The 14,616-nt window shown below is 40.2% G+C and overlaps 1 protein-coding gene across 1 annotated transcript in view; it reads left to right on the top strand.

Moving 5' to 3' along the window:
- Positions 1-14,616, top strand: part of CNTRL (centriolin) — a 4,034,091-nt gene that overhangs the window by 3,173,580 nt on the left and 845,895 nt on the right. Inside the window, 1 exon segment of the mRNA XM_044058259.1 lies at positions 14,128-14,201. Within this exon segment, the coding sequence (XP_043914194.1) occupies positions 14,128-14,201 (74 nt within the window).

Here is a 14,616-nt window from a genome sequence, read left to right as displayed (position 1 = left end):
CCTCTCAAGGCAAATCCAGGTGTTCAAAAGGCTCTAGATACCAATCCCAGGGTTCTTACAGGTCAAAGCAATGGGGTGGCTTCACCTCCAAATCTGGCGGAAACAAAGCACAACCCTACAGTAAGCAGTCTCATTGACTTCCCTCTACCATCACAAAGCACTTATCTTTTAGCAGCCCCCTTGGGGGGAAAATTAGCACTTCATTGGCAGTTAATTACCGAGGACAAGTGGGTATTAAACATAGTATCCCAGGGGTACAGATTTCATTTCCATACTTTGCCAATTCCAAACAGTTGGCCAGATCTGCCACAAAATCAATGGGCAGAGGCTCAGAAACAAGTTACGTCCCTCATGGATATGGGGGCTATTCAACCAGTACCAGAACAGGAAAAAGGACAAGGTTTTTATTCAAGACTGTTCCTGGTACCCAGAAAAGACAATGCTTGGCGTCCAGTACTGGACTTATTGATTTTGAACACGTTCCTGGACATTTCAAAATGCTGACTTTACAACAGCTACTGCCTATGCTGGGCAAGAACGCTTGGTTAGTGACTCTAGACTTAAAAGAGGCATACCTGCTTATCCCAATAAGGGAATCGTGCAGAAGATACCTCCGCTTCAAGGCAGGTTTTATGCATTACCAATTCTCTGCACTACCCTTTGGCTTATCTCCTGCGCCCAGGGTCTTTACAAAGTGCCTGGCACCAGTGATTGCATTTTGCAGACAAAGAAGCATACACATCTATCCTTACTTGAACGGCTGTCTCATTCAAGCAGAGAACAAGGACATTCTTCTTCAACATCTGGCATTTGTAAAAAGGTTTCTAACATGCCTAGGGTACACAATAAACGAAAATAAATCACAACTGGTACCCTCTCAAAAAATTACATTCCTGGGTGCAAGCTTAAATACAACTGCCCAGATGGCTTACCTTATGCCAGACAAACAAAGGCAACTGACTATATACTTCAAAGCAACAAAAACCCAGTTATCTGCAAGACAAATTCTGCAGGCTTTAGGGTTCATGGCATCCTGCATTCTACTAATTCCATATGCAAGACTGCATATGAGGAAACTTCAATGGTATCTAGTTTATGGAGTCAACATTGTCACAGTCTGGAAACAATGATTCCTCTCATTCCCTGCCTACAACAGGAGTTTTTTTGGTGGGCAGAGACATGTCACCAAAACAAGGGACTGTCATTCACTCTAGCCCCTGCCACCCAAACCCTAACTAGAGACGCATCAGACTATGCTTGGGGGGCCCACCTGGCGGGGAGATGCATTCAGGGCATATGGAACCCAAAACAAATGCATCTGCATATCAACCAGAAAGAGATGCTAGCTGTTCAGAATGCCCTGACAGCCTTCAAGGACTTACTTCATCCAGGACAACTACTGATAAAGATGGACAACACCACGGTTATGTGGTACATAAACAAGCAGGGGGGTACACTTTCCTACCCCCTTTGCAGACTAGCCATGGCATTGTGGGACACAGCCTTGACTTACCAAGTACATCTTCAAGCTCAATTCCTGCCAGGAAAACAAAATACTCTGGCAGATGACCTAAGCAGAAATCTTATGGGCCCTCACGAGTGGAAACTGGATCCACAAGTCTTCAGCATGGTAACACAGAAATGGGGGAGGCCAGACATAGATCTATTTGCCTCTCCCCAAAATTATCAACTGGACAAATTCTGCACAAGGACTTATCACAGACAAGCATGGAAAGTGGATGCCCTGTCCTTCATTTGGAAAAACCTATCAGTCTACGCCTTTCCTCCTCCGAATCTTCTCCCCAAGGTCTTACTAAAGGTCAGACAGGAAAAAACAAAAATGATCCTAATTGCTCCAGACTGGCCTCGCCAGCACTGGTACCCAATTCTAAGGAATATGTCTTAACTCCCTCCTTTGTACTTGCCCCAAATACCTCCTCTACTGTCTCAGCAGAACAATCAAATTCTGCACACTCTGCTCCAAACTCTGAATCTGGCAGCATGGCTGATCATGTAATTATTCAAACAACACCTCTCAGTAAATCTGTGATGGATGTCATTTTGGAAGCCAGAAAGCCTAGTACTAGAAAATCTTATGCTGATAAATGGAAGAGATTTTGTGCTTGGAACCAAGCACAAGGAACGGACACAGCAAAACCAAATCTTCCTCAGATTTTACAATACTTGACTGAGATGCTTGACAAGGGCCTATCTTTTTCTTCAATAAAAATCCATGCCTCTGCCATCTCGGCTCATTACAACACGGAGCCTCCCATCTTTTCTCATCCTCTGCTAAAACAGTATCTTAGAGGGGCCAAAAATTTAAGACCTCCCAGAAGATCACCAACTCCTGCATGGGACCTCAATTTTGTACTGGAAAAACTCACCCTGCCTCCTTTTGAACCAGCAGCTACTGCGGATATAAAGTTTTTATCTTGGAAAACAGCTTTCCTTTTGGCAATCACTTCAACAAGAAGGGTTTCAGAACTACAGGCCCTCATGGCTGTGGAGCCTTTTATTACATTTTACCCGGACAGGGTGTCCCACAGGACCAATCCTTCCTTTATGCCTAAGGTGGTATCCAGTGTGGCTCTTAATCAAACTGTTCACTTGCCAACATTTTACCCAAATCCACAGAACAAGGGGGAGCGGATTCTGCATTCATTGGATGTACACTGACAACTAAGATTCTACTTAAACAGGACCAAATCTCTAAGAAAGTCAGAGCAACTACTGGTGGCATTTGCTGCAGGATCAGAGGGGAAGGCTATATCAAAGCAGACTATTTCTAAGTGGATAAGCCACTGCATTTGTTTCTGCTACTTGCATCATGGTAAACCGGTGCCCAAGGGAATCAGGTCACATTCCACCAGGGCTGCCTCTACCTCAGCAGCCTTTGCTACTTGGAGCTCTGTTCATACTTTTACAAAGCATTATAATTTGCCTCTCTTCTCTAAATCCAGGGCAGGCCTTGCCACTGCAGTTGTGCAGGGTCTTATAGCCACTTCTAATGCTATTTAGTTCCATCCTCCCATCCACAGCTTTGGGATTCTACCCAAATGTAATGACTGCAACAGTGAAACACGAATAACATAGTACAGTTGTGTACACTTACCATAAATGTAGATGTTCAAGTGTATTTACTGTTGCAGTCCGGGTTACCCACCCGCCATCCCCCTTTTTCTAGAACTTCTCTTTTCTTCACTATATTCTAAAGCCTTTGTGGTGTATTTGCCTTTAGATGAAGGTAAAGTTTATGTTGCTAAAAGTGCATTTACATATATATATTGCTGTTTGTGTGTGTGTGTGTGTGTGTGTGTGTGTGTGTGTGTGTGTGTGTATATATATATATATATATATATATATATATATATATATATATATATTTTTTTTTTGCTTCCCATTTGGGGGGCACCTGACATCTGGGGCAAGAAAAACTAAATAAAATGGTGTCAGCTGCATGTTTTATACCCCTGACGACCTGACGTCAACAGCAACCGACACAGGACCCAAGACTTTGATATTCAGGCCGACTGAGGGCAACCTGCCAGCAGATTACCCAAATGTAATGACTGCAACAGTGAATACACTCGAACATCTACATTTATGGTAAGTGTACACAACTGTACTTTCTACAGTGTTTGGGAGAGTTATTATCTCTGACCTTCCTTTATCAAGGTACATCTGCTGGCCATTTCAGGGTGTCTGCCCACGGGTCCACTACTTTCAGTACATTCCAGTGTTAAAGTGTTTTTGAAAGAGGTGTTACATGTCTGGCTCCTCCTTGGGATCTTAACTTTGTTTTAGAAAAAATAATTCTTGCTCCATTTGAGCAAACTCATCAGGCTGATTAGAGGTTCTTAACATGGAAAACAGTTTTGCTGATTGGTCTGACTTCTGCAAGAAAAGTGTCTGAGTTGCAAGCTCTTATGGTGGGTCAGCCTTATCTAATTTTCCACAGAGAGATAGTTTCTTTGAGAACTCATCCTTCATTTATGGCTATAAGTAATATCTGAGTTTGCAGTGTGCCAAGCTATCCCTCTCTGTCTTCTTCCCAGAACCTAAAAACAAGAGAGAGAGGATTTTGTATACTGTGGATGTCCACAAACAACTCTGATAATATCTTGACAGAAATAAAACTTTCAGAAACTCTTGACTGGGTATTTAGTTCTTATAAAGATAAGAAGAGTGGACAACCTATGTCAAAGCAGACCGTCTCCAAATGGTTGTCTCTTGCTCTTAACTTTTTGTTCTATCCACCACAATAAGGCAATTAGAGGCTCACTCTACAAGGTCCTTGCCTTGGTCTATAGCTTTTTAGAAAGGGGTGGATACTAGAAGTATTCTCAAGCAGCAAATTGGTCCACTGTGCATACCTTTAGAAATCAATGCAAACTAAATTCCTTCTCCAGGTCTAGAGCAGGCTTTACTAGAACTGTTCTTCAGGGTCTCCTGAATCCTCGTCATTCCAGCTTCCAGTTAATATAAACTGTGGTAGTCTACCTACATAGCTAAGGCTACTGCAGCATTGATTAAATGATGAACATCCTACAATTGTGTAACTAAACATGCCATAATAATACATGTTCAAATGATCACTGCTGCAGTAGTTGCTCTCTCCAGCTCCCTTATTTTTTTATGTTTTTGTTGCCAGGGTGTGGAATTTCATTTTTGTCTTACTGGTATTGACCTCTCCTACCTCTCACCCTCTTAGTGGAAGAAATCTGGACAAAGTATAAAATAAATGTGGGAGCAGAAGACCAGAAATAGAGGAAGATTTTAAATATTGCTATTATAAACTTAGAAAGCCATTAGAATGGCATGATTTGTGTTAACATGCATTTTCTGAAGGATATGAATTCTGAAACTCAAAAGTATGCCATTATTTAGTGGAACAAACAAAAACTATAAGGCACAAATCTGCACATTCTGTGAATGTCTAGGCATTTGAGAGGTATGGACCTCCTTCAGGGCTCTACCCTCTCTCTCTCTCTCTTTTGGCATGAAAGCTCTGAAGTGTTTTTACTTCCAAACCATTGAATCTGATGATGATATTTCTTACATCCTTGACATATGGGTCTTCACGCAGATCGGATCTGTCTTCGGCTATTCATGGACTTTGAATTCAAGGCCGAGACTCCTCCTCTTACCCATAATTTATTTATTTTATTTATTTTTATTTTACATTTGTTGACCGGGCTAGTCTGGCTAGATACATGTCCATTTTCAGCAGAGGCCCGAGGAGAAAAGCTCCACTATATACTAGTAAATAACATTAAAACAGCCCAGTAAGAGACAACATTATACGTATTTAAGGAACTATTTCAATATAGCATCGTAACAGTACAGAAGCACTTTAACAAAAGTAAAAAATACAGTGAGGATCCCTAATCCCATATTCTTTGCAGAAGCAGTTATAGTAAAAGAGAAAAAGAGAAAAAATAATAACACAAGATTCTATACAATGTTTACAGTGTTAACAATTGTGATACACATTTTGTGCCAGGGCACTAGTTTTAAGAAACAGATTTGCACAGCAGGGAGGAACATATAGGTTAAAATAAAAGGTGAGATGACAGTTTGCAGTAATATATCTAGTGTAAGGAGAAAGTGACTTTATAGGAACAGTGGTATTCAAGTGGAAGCTAGGTAAGTTACAGGGGGGGTAGTACTCGTGAGAGCGACAAGTAGAAGAGTAATGGAGAGAACTGTAAAGAAAGTTGGATGCAGAGGTCAGTCTGGATTAGAGCAAGGGCATAGCCAGTGAGATTTGAAATAGTTCCTTAGTTGTTTCTTGAAAAGTTGTGATGAGCCTAAAGTAGTCAATTCTATGGGAAGTTTATTCCAGTAAGAGCCAACCACATTTGTGAGCAAAGAGTCACCAGCTTTATTGTGTGATTTGAGAGTGGCTACTAGCAGTTTGTTAGCTAAGCGAAGGGAAGTAAGATTCCTGTAAGGGGCAACAAGGTTGTTAAGTATGGGTGTATTAGTTGGCTAATGGAGAATTTTATAGGTGATAACTAATTGATGTAGGAGAATAAGATTTTGAAGTTCAAGCCACTCAAGTTTTTTGAGATTAACACAATGATGGGTACGAAATGGGGAACTTGTGGCAAACCTGGCATTGCTGTGGTAGGCTGTGGCAAGTTTCTGAAGGTTAGATTTTGAAAGGTTGATAAAAGATGGGGAGGCATACAATAATATAGAGATGAGATAAGTTTGGGCTAGAGACATCCTGGTGGTTGCTGTAAGAAAGTTCTTAAGTCTATAGAGGGCTCCTATCTTTTTATTAACAGTTTTGATTATTAGGTCAATGTGGGAATCAAAGTTTAGTTGATTATCTATTGTAAAATCTAGTAATTTAGTGGAGCAATCAGGTGAAATGATAGTGCCATTGTCAGACATAATAGAAAAGGAGAAGGGGGCAGACTTAAGGGATGGAGAGAAAAGTAATAATTTGTTTTTTTTGGGATTAAGGAGTAGACAGATATGTTGGAACCAGTTTTCTGCTGCCGTAAAGATTTTTTGGGTGGAAGAGTGAAGTTCAGCTGGAGATGCAGCAGAACAGATGAGAGTTGAATCATCTGCATACTGAATACATGTGGATGTTGGGAATGAAGAAGACAGGTTATTTATAAATATGGAGAAGAGAAGGGGGCCTAAGATAGATCCTTGGGGGACCCCTATAGTGACTGGGAGCTGAGAGGATAATTGGCTGTCCTAAAGGACTGCCTGTTTTCTATCTTTCAAATATGAGTCAAACCAGTGTAATGCCAGAGAGTCAAGTGCAAGAGATTTTAAAGTGTCAAGCAGAAGTTTATGGTTCACCATATGAAAAGCTTTAGAGAGGTCAAGAAATAAAGCAGAGGAGAATAGGTTGTTATTGCGATTTTTGTTGTTAGTGTCTGTGAAGGAGAGAAGAGCAGTGGAAGTGCTATGGAAAGGTTTAAAACCATGTTGGGAGTCAGCAAGTAGGCTATTATGTAAAAGATGATTTAAAAGTTGATGGGTGTATACAACGTTCCATAATTTTAACTAGTGGTGATAGTAAGGCTATAGGATGGAAATTAGACAGTTCATTAGTGTTTCCTCCTTTATGCAGTGGAATGATATGGGAGACTTTCCAGAGGGAAGGAATAGTAGAATCAGTTATTGCTCTGTTTATTAAGATGGAGACTGGGTAAGCTGGTTCTGCTGCTGCTAGCTGGAGATATTCAGCTGGTAGTTGGTCGGCAGAAGGAGTGCATGGTTTAAGTTTTGAAAGTAACTTACGTATATAGGTTGTGGAGACTGTACCAAATTTTAGAGTGGAGGTGTTGTTATGAGGAGAGGTCTTTTAAAGGGAAGTGGGGGGCACCATGGTTTTTGCTAGAGAGGTGACTGTTTCAGAGAAGAAGTTGTTGAACGTATTGGCTATTATATTGGGAGGGGTCTGGGCTAAGTTAGGTTTGGTATTCCCTGGATGGAGTAGTTTATTGATTCCTGACCAGAATTTTTTGGGGTTATGATTTTGATTTTGTTGATACTGGAGGTAAATTTTTTTTTTATCAAGAAGGATAAGTTTTTTTGTAGTATTTCTAAGGTGTTTGAAGTTTTGATGGTTTGTTGGGTTTTTAGTAGTTCTCCATTTTGTCCATAATCCCCCTCCTAACATTGGATTATCTCCAATCTCATTTGTCACTCAATTGCTACAGACACAGATCTTTTGGATGAGTGCCTAGGAAGTTTATTTTAGTCAGATAAGTGCCTTTTGATACCTTTTTTTCCCTTTCGGTAGTTTGTCCTGAATTTTTCTCCTTCTGTCCTTCCCTACTGTGAAAAAAGAAAACAAAAAAAGGCATGAGTGCAAAAGGAGTTAAGAGGATTTCTCTCAGGAATCTCTTACTGAAGATACTAATTTTGATGCTGGGGAGTGGTCCCCCCTTGAAGACATTTCCTTTGGTAAGATCCTTGAGATACTTAGACAGAAAGGTCGGTGGTCCATTGAAGCCCTTTCCCAGGAGGTATCAGTATTCCTTGAGGCTGGCCCGTGTACTTCTTGGGTGGTACCTCCCATTTACAAACTGGTTGACCTGGATTTGAGGCGAGTGTGGAAGTCACCAGATGTGGGTGAACTAACTGTCCTTGAAAACTTAGGAAAATCCTAGCTTCTTCAAAAATAAGACCCTTCTGGAACAAGAGTAGCAATGTAGATTCTATGGTGGCAACATCTGCCATCAAGAAAGATCTCACTGAGAAGAGGTGTACTGTCCATCCCCCTAACAGAGAATCCAGGGCTTTGGACAGGTTTGGAAATCAGGTGTATGCTTCTGTGACCTTTGCTCTCAGAGTGCTGAACTACTTGGCCCCTGTATCACACTGTCAGAGGGACTTGATCAAAGAACTATTCAAGTCCTTCTCCATGTCCTTCTCTGCAGAAGAGAGGAAATCAGGCAATACACAGTTGTCTACCTTTCAGTCCCTGTCAAATGTATCCATGCTCCTTATTTGTAATGTAGCCGATGGTGCGGTGAGAGTGACAGGCACCGGAGTAGCTGTTTGACAGTTTGCTTGGATGCTTCTTTGTGACTTAGCAGAATATTTCACGATGTCCTTCATTAATGCCCCTTGTGATGGGTCCACCTTATTTAGGCTCAAAGTTAGTGACGCTATGTAAAAGTGAACAGGATGACAAGTCTGTGTCTGCCATCGAGATATGTTTTTCTGCCCTTAAATAGACTTTCTGTAGAAACCAAAAAGGATGTGAGAAATTGTGGTTCCACATGTCTCAAGGCTCCACCTCAGATGCTTCTTGTGACAGACCCCTTCCAAAGCCTGATGGAGGAATAACCATAATGGCACAGAGGTCTGCAAAATCAAGGCTTTTGGGTTTCCTTGTATGACACATCTTATCAGCACTTCTGAATGGTTGTCCAACTGTTGCTCTGTGGAGGCATTTGCGGTTGCTTATCTCTGCACTTCGTGTCTGAACAACCATTACCCAGGATGTGTGAGTGCAAGGAATCATAACTGAAGACTATACAGTTCCCTTTTTTTGATCATACCTCTTATTTAGGAAAAATTCTAGAAGTCCCAACTGCATAACTGATGGCAGCAATGCAAGAAATTAAAAAAAAAAAATGCTAGACAAATGAGTCATCCAGGGGATTCCTCTAGACCAGTATGGATTCAGAGTCTATGCAAGGTTCCTTTTTGGTACCAAGGAAAAACGAGAACCTCAGGACCATTCTGGACCTCAGTCCCCTGAATCAATATGCAAGACAGACAAAATTCCAAGTGGTCAGTATTCAGCCCGTCCTACCCTTATTGTGGAAGGACAATTGGCTATGCTCCATAGACCTCTGAAATGCATACTATTATATGAAAATGGGCAGACAATTCAGGAGGTTTTTCTGCTTTCAGCTGGAAGACCGTCTCTTCCAGCTCAGAGTCCTGCTGTTTGGTCTCAACCCCCCCCCCCAAGGTGTTTGTCAATTACATGGCAGTGGTTCCAGCTCATCTCAGAGTGCGGGGGTTCCAAATGTTCCCATATTTGAATGACTGGCCCTTTACTGCTCCCACCAGGAGTCTTCTCATACAGTTCGGGACTCCTTTTTCCACCTGTGTTCTAAGGTGGAGTAACTGTCAGCCTCACCAAGTCAAAACTGCAACCGGTTTAAATAATATTGTTCATCAAGGCCCATCTAAACAGCAAACTGCAGTTGGCCAGATTATCAAAAATGACAATTCACATACATCAAGATCAGTTGGCAATAATCTTCCACCCACCAACAAACTAGAGCAAGGTACATTTTGTATCTTCTAGGTTTGATAGCAGCATCTGTTAAATTAGTACCTCCTACCAGATTTCATATAAGAGTGTTACAATGGACCTTTGTTGTTCAGTGGTCGATGGCATTCCAACCCATGAACTTTCCTGTGTGCTTCACTCAGATTTGCAGGAGCCATATTTAGTGGTTGCTGGACTCTTCAGTAGTTTCTCAGAGTTGTCCTTTAGTTCTTCCTTCCCCTAAGGCTACAGTGACCACAAACACGTCCCAGCTAGGGTGGGGGACCTTTCTTGGGATAGATGGGCCAGGACATGTGGTTTCCCATAGAGGCCAGTCTTCCTCTTCACGTCAGTGTCCTAGAGATGAGGGCATTCCTTCTAGCATTGCAGGCCTTTCAACACTCCTTCCCCGGGATGTGATTGCCATCCAAACAGGCCATATGTCGGTGGTTTAGTACATTAACAAACTATGGGGAACATGTTCTTACTAATTATATTGAGAAGCCAAGAAGGTTTGCCAGTGAGCGATGTCTTCTTATTGCTTTCTGATAGCAATGCATATTCTGGGGAAGTCCAATGTGTTGTCAGAAAAGTAGAGCAGATCTGTTCTTCCTTTCTCATGAGTAGTCCCACAACTCTTCAGTTGCAGAGGAGATTTCTTGTATTCCCTTGGTTCTTGAAGCAATCACACTGATCTACTGGGAGCCTTATCCTATCTTCAGTGAATGTTTTTTGTGGTGGAGATGAGTTGTCTTTGTTGTAGTAAAGTGGATAAAATTGATCTGAGGTGGTAGGAGGAGTATTATGGATAGGGAAGGAACCTGATCCTTGGATCCAAAGTCTGGCAGTGGCTGAAGTTGGCTCAGATTGGATATGAAAAGCCATACATTGAGGAGGACAGAAACAGACAACATGGGTCTACTGTTATGGTTAGCACTCAACTTTTGTTTTTCTTCAGCTCCAATCAAGATGATAATGGTTTGGAGATGTGGAGGAGTGGATGCCCTGAAGCTTTGGAAGCCAACCAGCTAGCTGTTGTATTCTATGCAAGATATAACCCCTATAGATAAGGATACTGTAAAAGTGATCATTCTAACATATACTATTATAGTAAGTTTATTTAAACAGCTGTAGTTTCTGAGCCAAAATACCTTGCAAAAAGACCTGGAAAACAAATGCATTTTCTTTCCCATGGACAGAAATGTTCCCTTATGCCTTCCTCCCCTTCCTCTGATATCCATGGCCATAAGAAAGCTATATTTTTTCATTTATCCTTTTGTTGACTGGGTTAGTTCCACTAGGCTGCTGGCCTGAGGTGGTAGTTCTTCCATAAGGGGAAGTTTGGCCATGTCATCAGAGAACTTCCCTTACTCTTTTTGATAGGTGCTGTGGGATCTTTTGCATCTATTTGAGCTGCCACCAACTCAAGAAGATAAGACCTCAGTTTAATGTCTGATATGAAGGCTGATACTTAGGAGTGCAAATACACTGCTAATGCTGCACTGCAGTTTCAACATTCCAATCACTAGTGTGGGAATAGAAGATAAAAGATGGATTTTCTAAAGATGCTTTTGATGACTCCTTTTTGGTCCAGGCCACATTGGTTTTCCTTTCTTTATGCATTTGGCCAGTGGTAGTTACCAAAAACTTATTAACACAGTGGACCTGCTTATCCAGGATAAGGGATCTCTTGCCTACCCCATCATTCTTAGTCAGTGTCTGACTCAGTGGATGATAGCTTTTTCATCCCATTTAGACATGTTTTTTTTTCTGAGGACATGGAACAGATATTAAATATGGCAAGAAAACTTACAAGTAGGAAATAATGTCTAGCCAAATGGAAGAGATTTTCTTGTCGGTGCCATAACCAGTATCCTTTCTATGTAGGGGGATCCACTGGTTCTGCAGAACCTGTGTGAATTGCTCAATTTAAGGCTTGTATATATGCTTTTGTGTGTGTGTGTGTGTGTGTGTGTGTGTGTGTGTGTGTGTGTGTGTGTGTGTGTGTGTGTGTGTGTGTGTGTGTCTATATATAGTTAAGATTCACCTTTTGACCATTTCTGCCTACCCGCCTCTGGACCTCCCCCTTTCATTTTTATTCTTTTATTCTTTTTTTTCGGTTACACAGTTCTTGAAGTAGGTATTGTAGATTTGACCACCCATAGAAAAGGTGGCACCTTCATGTGATCTAATTTTTTTTAGAGAAATGAACTTTCTCTCTGTTTGATCCAGCTGCCAGTTCTTCCCTAAAATTTATTTCCTCTAAAACGCATTGCTCTAACTTCTGGTAGATGGTTTTCTGAATTGCAGGCCCTTATGTCTAGTTAAAAGATAAGATGAGAATTAGAACCACCCTTTCCTTTATGCTTAAGATTGTTTCCTAATTTACTTTAAACTAGACTAATGTATCTCTCTGTCTTCTTTCCTGAATCCCCACCCAAAAAAATAAATAAATAATAGGAAGAGAGAATTCTTCTTACTGTAGGTATCCACAGATAACACAGATTTTACTTGAACAGTATTAAGATTTTAGAAAATCTGCCCAACCTTTTCATTTCCTTTAATGACAAGAAAAACGAGGCTGCCAGTTTTAAGCAAACCATCTCAAGGTGTCTCAGGATATTCAGTTTTGTTACTCTAATAATTATACAAAGCCCTTTCAGAATGTCAAAGCTCACTTTACTAGCGTTAGTAACTTTGGGGGGCTTTTTGAAAAAAGATGAAATCTAGAGCGATTCTAGTGGTGGTTAATTTGGTTCTCAGTACACGCTATCATTAGGCATAACAAAATTGACTAATTTTCTAGAGTTAAAACAGGATTTGCTAGAATATTACAGTCTCCTAGATTTTGGTTCTTGTTCCTCCAATCTTTTTTCCTAAGCTTTGACAGTTGTCCCATATAGTTAAAGGATACTGCAACAGTGATTTAGTTCTGAACATAGTACAGTGGTGTAAGTAAACTTATAATAACAATAGATATCAAAGTAGATACATTTTGCAGTACTAATGCCCTCCTTCCATCTACCTTTTTATTTTCTTGTCTTCCTCTGGCTGGGATGGGTCCCTGTCACATTACTTGAAACTTTCTGACATGATTTTTGTAAGTGACTTACTTTTAGTATACTGTAGGTCCCTGTTGTAACAGCATGCACTCATGTGCTTAGGACAAATATATGGTCACAAGGAAGGCTCGCAATAGCTTTGGGTTTTACCTAAAAAGGATACATAGATGTAGGCATGCCAAACAACTGTCCATCTGTTTAGCTGCAGGTAGGGAAGAGTTGCCAGACAAATCATTTCTTGGTGGATTATCAACTGCATCATCTTTTGTAGTCAGAAGCTAACCATGCATTGGAAAATGCTTCATTTCAGGGACAGTCCATAAGGTTGCCTCTAGTGCTCTGTTCAAAATTATTCCCTTTCCAGATTTCAGCATTATGGTCACTATTACTTCATTGCATGCTTTAGTACAGCATTGTTGTTTTGACAGTGACATGTGGTGTCTAACTTCCTTTGTTATGCCTAACTCAAGATTTAGCCTTCTGTACATGGTCTTTGGGCTGGATTTCGGCTCTTCAAACTTTGTGGTTTAGTGCTTGGGATACATTCCATTGATAGAACATATTTAAGAAGGGCCCTCAGTGTGAGATGGAACATATGTGTCCTTCTCATATCAGTTGATAAGTGAGGGAATCCATTTTGATGAATATCAGATGCCCTCTTCATTCCACCTATGCATGAATATTTTCTCCATCCATGCTTGGCTGTTGAGCTGCTCTGTAAGTAGACAAGTATCTTCTTGTAATGTACTTGTTACCAGGATGTACATCAAATCTTCATTATTGTCTTGATTTATACTATGTGTGATTTATGGTGGCTAGGGGTTAAAGGTTTGAGGGCTCAAGGGCTAGCATGCTTCAAGGCTAGGATCTTCCTAGAAGAATGCCATATTTTGATTGGTGGAAAAGATAGGCATAGCTGTAGGGATCATTGAGGAGCATTCCCTTGTAGAAAAGCTGATAACCGTACAAGTGCATCTTGTTATTTCTCTCCAGTCTCACTTGTATATACATTAAATATCTAGAATGTTCTTTAGTATCACTGTGGGCATGCACAAGATTGTAGAAGTGAATTTTACATGACATATGAGAATACATTATCAACATCACTTCACTTCTGTATGTTGTATTTTGGAAATCCCGCCTAAATTCTTTGGTTTAGTCAAGAAGGAAGTGTGGTCTGTTACACATCCTAATGAGTTTACTTTTGTCAGTGTTTTCCAGTTTCATAAGTGCTGACAGAGCTTGATTACATCATTTGACATTAACTTCTGCTATTTACTTTTTACTTATTTTTAGAAAAAAACAAACAACTGGATAAAACAAGAGACGACCTACATGATACAAGAGGCCAGCTTAGACTACTGGAAGAGGTAAATACTAACCAATTACAGTAAAAAGTATACATGCATAAATGTACATTATAATTGCATGGTAGCTTAAATATGTGCATGTGTGTTTCTATATCTATGTATCTAATCCAGATTTATATGTGTATATACATGAATATACACATACACATAAATACAGATATATATATATATGTGTGTGTGTGTGTGTGTATATATGCACTCATACACACGCACACACTATATATATAAAATGTGTTTTCTGTCATATATATATTTTTTTCTCTCTCTCTCTCTCTATATATATATATATATATATATATATACATACATACATACACACACATATATGTGTATATATATATATATATATATATATATATATATACACACACACACACACACACACACATGTATGTATGTATATATATATATATAT

This window comes from Protopterus annectens, chromosome 16.part0 (assembly GCF_019279795.1).
Source record: "Protopterus annectens isolate FY-2018-M chromosome 16.part0, PAN1.0, whole genome shotgun sequence".
NCBI classification, from domain to species: Eukaryota; Metazoa; Chordata; order Ceratodontiformes; family Protopteridae; genus Protopterus; species Protopterus annectens.
This window is presented reverse-complemented; position numbering and strand designations above follow the sequence as displayed.